Source organism: Pongo abelii, chromosome 9 (genome assembly GCF_028885655.2).
Source record: "Pongo abelii isolate AG06213 chromosome 9, NHGRI_mPonAbe1-v2.0_pri, whole genome shotgun sequence".
NCBI classification, from domain to species: Eukaryota; Metazoa; Chordata; class Mammalia; order Primates; family Hominidae; genus Pongo; species Pongo abelii.
The window spans coordinates 58,749,878-58,757,092 of record NC_071994.2 but is presented as its reverse complement, the minus strand read 5'-3'; the positions used below and the strand labels follow the sequence as shown (position 1 = coordinate 58,757,092).

The 7,215-nt window shown below is 41.2% G+C and overlaps 1 protein-coding gene across 3 annotated transcripts in view; it reads right to left on the bottom strand.

Moving 5' to 3' along the window:
• TSG101 (tumor susceptibility 101) overlaps positions 1-7,215 on the bottom strand; it is a 59,014-nt gene that overhangs the window by 11,903 nt on the left and 39,896 nt on the right. Inside the window, exons 8-10 of one of the 3 annotated variants that reach the window (XM_024254445.3) lie at positions 4,005-4,207; positions 1,777-2,016; positions 456-779 (exon numbers count right to left, since the gene is read on the bottom strand). In XM_024254445.3, the coding sequence (XP_024110213.1) occupies positions 690-779; positions 1,777-2,016; positions 4,005-4,207 (533 nt within the window). In that variant the 3' untranslated portion in view covers positions 456-689. 3 annotated transcript variants of the gene reach the window in all.

Here is a 7,215-nt window from a genome sequence, read left to right as displayed (position 1 = left end):
CAGCTATATAGTTCACTGGGTGGTCACAAACTTGGCTACAGAATCACTCACCATGAAGACGAAACTTTAAATGACAATAAAAGCAGGGAGGCAATGGTACACTGTATCTTTCCCTTTAATCCTAAAGTTATCAGGTATATAGTTTGGACCTGTCACTCTGCTTCTTTTTGATGAACACTTATGGTTCAGTGAGGCCTAGAAAGGAAACAAATTTAGTAGGGTTGGTAGGAGAGCATCTCCTTGGACCTTTCACAGATAAGTTACTCAAATGCTTCAATTTCAAATATTTCAAAATTTAGATTTCTATTTGGTATATCCCCATATTCACTTTATATGCTGTAGAATAATACTAAATTTCAACTTAAGATGGATTTTGTGCCTTTTTTGCTAAATGAGAAGTTGGGCTTATTAAGGTTTCATGAATCTTTCCTAAAGTCCAATAAAGGAGAGAAAAATTATGCAACAAATTTTATTTAGCAGTCCCAACATTCAGCACAAAAAGTTTACAGAGGATAGAAAGTGCATTAATAAAAGCCAGTCTTTACCAAAAGAAAACAGAAAATATATTATTGATTCAAAATATTTTACACTTGAATGATAAACTGCAATAACTTATTTTGGGCACCTACTGATAAGAGAAGAAAAGAATACTTTAAGAAGAGCTCAACCTCCAGCTGGTATCAGAGAAGTCAGTAGAGGTCACTGAGACCGGCAGTTTTTCTTGCTTTTTGCATTAGTGCCCTCAGCTGGAACTGTTTACGGGACAGAAGACGTACATGCTGGGAGGGGAAAAAAGTTTGAATAGTTTAGAATGGCTTTGATTTAGGCCCAGGCATAAAGTAGACAATTTGTAACCTAGATGGGATCTAAGAACCCTAACTCATGACCTGTCAACCTTTGGAATGAATACCTCATTATATGTGGCTTTTAAACTGCATATTATAAAGGCTTACTCAACAGAGAAAGCATTACATTGCAGGATCTGGCTCAGGAGTTTGACCTACACTTTCTTTTCCTAAGCCATGCCACTCAAGCAAGAGACTGTACAGAAAGAGAGTCCTCTCTTGGGTCTCTGGTTTATATCCAGCCATTCATGTGGTTGTACCACTTCTGAGGCACATGGTTTGGCCATTCCCCCACAGTGAGAGGAGATAGGCCAGAGCAGCACATGACCTGACCAGGCTCCAGCTGCAGCTGGATCAGATATCCCAAGGGTGGCTGCTATTATCCCTAAAACCATGTTCTCCATGACCCAAGAGACAGCAGTAACCAAACTTCGCTTACTAGATTTTCCTCTGTACAACAGCATTAAGCTTGAGAAAACTTTCATTCAAGAGGGCTTGAAAGGGCAGCCTGATACCTTGATGTGGGAAAACTGGTCTAAAGTTATATAACTCTAAGAAAATTAACAGATAAAAAATGGAGGTGGCACAATCAGTGATCTCAATTTAGGTGGTATGGCCTTAAAGAACCAATGGAAATCTGATTGTACCTCCTGATCCACCCAGGCACAGAAGAATTACACTCATCTTAATGCTGCCTGTGGGCAGAGAACTGCAGCCACCAGCCCACTTTTCTTCCCCTGCTCAGACCAATCCTCAGTACTCTGTAGGTAAAAAGATGGTGCAAAACCCTACATCTCATTTACTGTTTTTTTTTGGGAAGATAAAGAATCTTAATCCATACTACAGAGAAACTCTCTTGGTTCGTGGTTTGCAAGGTCAGTGCCTCTACAACCCAAGTTAAAAAATCTTGGAACGTAAAATGAAGAAATACCTTCAGGAAGACATCCAGGTCTATCACTCCCCTTCTCAAGGCTTCTCCCAAGTAAAAGATAGTGTCTTCAATAGCGTTTTCTTCTGCATACAGATTCAGGATCTGTTTGTATAAGGGAGCTGTGGGAATGATAACTTCATCGATATCATTGTTTTCAGACTGATTTTCCATTTTTTCCAGAGCAGAACTGAGTTCTTCATCCTTCTTTTTCAAAAGTTCTATGTTTTTATCAACCTCGGCCTGAAAACAGAACAGTCCAAGCATTAATAACTGTACATAATTATCTACTTGTCAGACATCTACAACACTTCACAGGAAAAGACAGGCTAACAACCATGTTTAAACAACTCATGGATGAGAATAATGTTTCAAATAACACCCTGGTCAAAGGTAGAGGAAAAGATGTGATCTACTATGCTGAGTGAAACAGAGTAATGATGGCGATATCCTGAGGTGACAGCACTTCCAGTGACAGTAACAAGCTTGTCACCTGTCAGCGACAAATGGTACTGCAAACTAAGCCGTCAGACAAGATACTTTCCAGCAGAAGGTTCCTTTACATAGAAAATCATAAGAGGTTTTTCTTCCCAACAAGTGGGCATCTGCCATAGGAGAGTAACTTTCCTCAGTCTATGAAGAGGAGTCAAGGCATAGAGGCCCAAATGTCTGCATTCTAATCACAAAGTATCACACGCAGGTGCTGGTTGTAGGCTCTGAGTTGTGTTGGTGTCAGTTTCCTGAATTCTAAAAATTGGCTACTTCGAGGCTCATTTTACAATCTAGAACCACTTTGTAAGGCTAATGGGTACATATAAATCACTTTCCACAAAGCCCTCAACCTTCTAAGAATTCTTTACTCTTCCATCAAAAACGCACATTTACTGGAATAAATTCTCCCTCATGGGGATGAAAATGGAGCGTGAAATTGGCACTTCAATTATGCTGATGCCTCCACTTTATCATTAAGCAAAACCATAGGGCTGACTTACACACGGACTGTCCAAGGCATAGCTGTCTGTTATGAGAAAGCTTAAAGAGCTGAAGGTTGCATATGCTATGTTTATATGTAGCTCTTTAGCCAACCAAGTATCTCTGGATTATTGAGAAAGTTCCCTGAACATACTTTTAAAAATGGCTCACATAACCTTTGGAAACAATAAATTAGTACTGTCCTTTTAAGTCTGCTCCTAAGATGTGCAGATCTTTATCATGGCTTAGAACTCTCTAAACTTATTTCCTAGTAACTGGCAACATCAAGCACTCAAACAGTCTTCCTTTGGGTTAAAACATCATTTCCTAGGGCAAAGGTGTGATACGGTTTGGCTGTGTCCCCACCCAAATCTCAACTTGAATTGTATCTCACAGAAAGGGACACGTGTGTGTGTGTGTGTGTGTGTGTGTGTGTGTGTGTGTGTGTGTGTGTGTGTCACATAGGGGTGGTAATTGAATCATGGGAGCTGGTCTTTCTATTCTCCTGATAATGAGTAAGTCTCATAAGATCTGATGGGTTTATCAGGGGTTCCAGCTTTTGCTTCCTCCTCATTTCCTCTTGCCAACACCATGTAAGAAGTGCCTTTTGGCTGGGCACAGTGGCTCACTCCTGTAATCCCAACACTTTGGGAGGCCAAGGTGGGTGGATCACCTGAGATCAGGAGTTCGGGACGAGCCTGGCCAACATCAGTGATACCCCGTCTCTACTAAAAAATACAAAAATTAGCCAGGCATGGTGGCGGGTAACTGTAATCCCAGCTACTCAGGAGGCTGAGGCAGGAGAATCGCTTGAACCTGGGGGGTGGAGGTTGCAGTGAGCCGAGATTGCACCACTTCACTCCAGCCTGAGCGCAAGAGTGAGACTCTCTCTCAAAAAAAAGGAGTGCCTTTTGCCTCCCACCATGATTCTGAGGTCTCCCCAGCCATGTGGAACTGTAAGTCCAATTAAACCTCTTTTTCTCTCAAGTCTCGGATATGTCTTTATCAGCAGCGTGAAAACGGACTAATACAAGGTGCAAACAAAATGGTCTAAATATCATACCCCTCCCAATCTAAGATCAAATGCCAAACATAGGCTCCACTGTAAACAAAGGTACAAAAAATTACATTCAAATGTTTAAAGATGCCTATAATTTTCTGAACTCCTACTATGCCCACAACATCCAGGGGACATATAGAACACTCTGCCATGGCTACAATTCAATCCAAAAATTTTAAGTCTTTAATAAGTCACTTACTACTTCTTGATCTAAACGGGTAACCATCTCTTCCAGTTTCTGGTGACCCTTTTTCAGGTCTTCTTCTGTTCGTTTCAAGGCATTTAGCTCTGCCTGGGCACGATCCATTTCCTCCTTCATCCGCCATCTCAGTTTGTCACTGACCGCAGAGATGAGAGACGCTCGGATGGTGTCCTCGCTGATTGTGCCATCCCTACTGGGACCTGCAGGAAACAGAGGCAAAAAACACTTGCTTACTTCCCAAGTTCCTTCTATTTGTCTCACAGGAACCTTCAGAAAAGGGGGCAATATGAACCGACACTTTCAAAATGTGAGGAAAGAAAAAAACTATGTTACCAGTTTCATCAGAAATAATGTAAAAATCTGAGTTGATTCAGAAATACTTGCCCTGCAAGAGATTACTATTAATCCATGTTAAACCCAGTTTCCCTCTTCATAGCCCAAACAATTAGCTACAATTAGCTATTTTCTCAATGAGACAGAGGCTATGTCCCTACCAATTACAATTATTCCTAAATCACCAACAAATGGCACAATAATTTCCACCAAGGAAAAACATTTGGTGCAGGCCAAGTCCAACATCAGGCTTCGCTGCTAAGCTGAAGGAGACAAGTGCCCACTGTAGAGGCCAGTGAGAGGACTGAGAATGGGCAGTTTCCCTAAACGAATGTACAGGTTAATGAGGCTCCCCTCTGTAAGACTTTTACTACTTCACCCTTTACCAACAGGACAGAATGGATGAACAAAAAAGAATGACATCCAAAAAATTCAACAGCTGATAAACTGTTTATTCTCAGATTCTTTACTATTCTCTTCCAAGTGTCCCTTCCTAATCAGTATATTATATCATTTCCATGCATATTTCAGATCAAATAAACATCCCCTGGATATTTTCTTCAAAAAGGTCCCCTTTCTAATATAAGGTTGGGTATTCTTTATGACTATCAGTGTTCTTCAGTTATTGTCCTAAATCAGCAAATGTGTAAATGGCATTTTGACTTTTAATTATGTTTGATTATAAAATACTATGTGAGGACGTAAGTATATTTAACCTTAATTGCCGCCCTTTTTTTTTTTTTTTTTTTGAGATGGAGTCTTACTCTGTCACCCAGGCTGGAGTGCAGTCGCATGATCTCGGCTCACTGCAACCTCCGCCTCCTGAGTTCAAGCGATTCTCCTGCCTCAGCCTCCCGAGTAGCTGGGAAGCAAACTTCCTGAAGGGCCTTGTGAATTACCTGGGTCTTCTAATTACCTGTTAGATGATCCTGCTTTTTACCAAAACCATCAACAAACTCTGTCAACAAACTCTAAGCCATTCTAAACTAACAAAAAAGTTTAATGCTCTCGAATATCAGATCCCATCTTCTCTCTACCATTAAATTGTGGTGAAAGCTAATCTTTGCCAATCATCTTTCCTCCATTAACCATAATTCCCAAAACATCAGCACAACAACTAGAATCTGCTCTCTCAACAGTTATCACTATATTTATTAGTTTAAAAACCTATTTTCTGAAGGAAAGGTCTCTATAATCCTTATTATGCAGCCTAAATACTAAATGTTAAGGGTGGCAAACTGTTGCTGAATGATCTCCTGAAATCAACAGAATTGTTTATCTTCTAGGAGTCCTAGAGAAAAGGCCTCAGATGGTTAGACGTCCTTAGGATGTGCTTTTTTGGAAACTTCCCTTCTCTTGCCTTCTGCTGGAATGTAGAAGGTAATTATTAAAATTGTTTATAAATATATGAGCACTCCAAAATAAATGGTATGGTGGTATTAAACCAAATGAAAGAACTCATCAATATCTCTACTACCTGAAAATCAGAAAAGTGAACTGCTGAAGCTCTACTGCTTTGAAGGCATGTGGTTGGAAACAGTGCTGAAAAGTCATTAATACAGTAAAATATTTAAAATTATGGATTTCATTAATAGCAACAGGAGGCAGCCAAATGCTGAGGCAGATGGGGTGGGTCCCCGGTGAAACGCCACCTTCAAGCCAAAAACAGCCTCAAGGCTGAAAGATTGGACTGCTGGTCCCGGATGAAACCCCTGACCTAGAGTGAGAACTTCTATTCCTGTTTGCCCACCCTTTCCCATTGATTCTTCCTCAATAATGCCTTTTAACCAATCAAATGTTGCCTTTTCCAATACTACCTATGGCCTGCCCTTCCCCTATTCTGAGCCTGTAAGAAGCCCCAGGACTCAGCCATTTAGAGGGGACTTTCCCACCTTTGGGTAGGGGAACCACCCCTGCATCCCCTCTCCACTGAAAGCTCTTTCATCAATCAATAAAACTCCCTGTCTTGCTCACTCTTTGATTGTCAGTGCATCCCCATTCTTTGTGGGCACAGGACAAGAACTCGGGAACCAGTGGGTAAGCCAGACTCGGCCCAAGTGGGCCGAATGGGAGGGCTGTCTCCAGCAGCAGGTAGCATGGTTGAGGGAGGCCCAGGCAGGGTGTCGCTCTTCAGAGATCCCTGGCTTGCAGAGTGACAGAAGAAAATCCTACATCATCAACACTATCACTGCTTCACTTTATTCAAACAATTCTGCCCGACCAGCCACCATAATTCAGGGCTAAGCCCCTTCGGCAGTTAAATTCTTTAAAAATTTCTTATGCAGCCAAAAGACACATGAAAAAATGCTCATCGTCACTGGCCATCAGAAAAATGCAAATCAAAACCACAATGAGATACCATCTCACACCAGTTAGAATGGCAATCATTAAAAAGTCAGGAAACAACAGGTGCTGGAGAGGATGTGGAGAAATAGGAACACTTTTACACTGTTGGTGGGACTGTAAACTAGTTCAACCATTGTGGAAGTCAGTGTGGCGATTCCTCAGGGATCTAGAACTAGAAATGCCATTTGACCCAGCAATCCCATTACTGGGTATATACCCAAAAGATTATAAATCATGCTGCTATAAAGACACATGCACATGTATGTTTATTGCAGCACTATTCACAATAGCAAAGACTTGGAACCAACCCAAATGTCCAACAATGATAGACTGGATTAAGAAAATGTGGCACATATACACCATGGAATACTATGCAGCCATAAAAAATGATGATGAGTTCATGTCCTTTGGAGGGACATGGATGAAGCTGGAAACCATCATTCTCAGCAAACTATCGCAAGGACAAAAAACCAAACACCACATGTTCTCACTCATAGGTGGGAATTGAACAATGAGAACACATGGACAC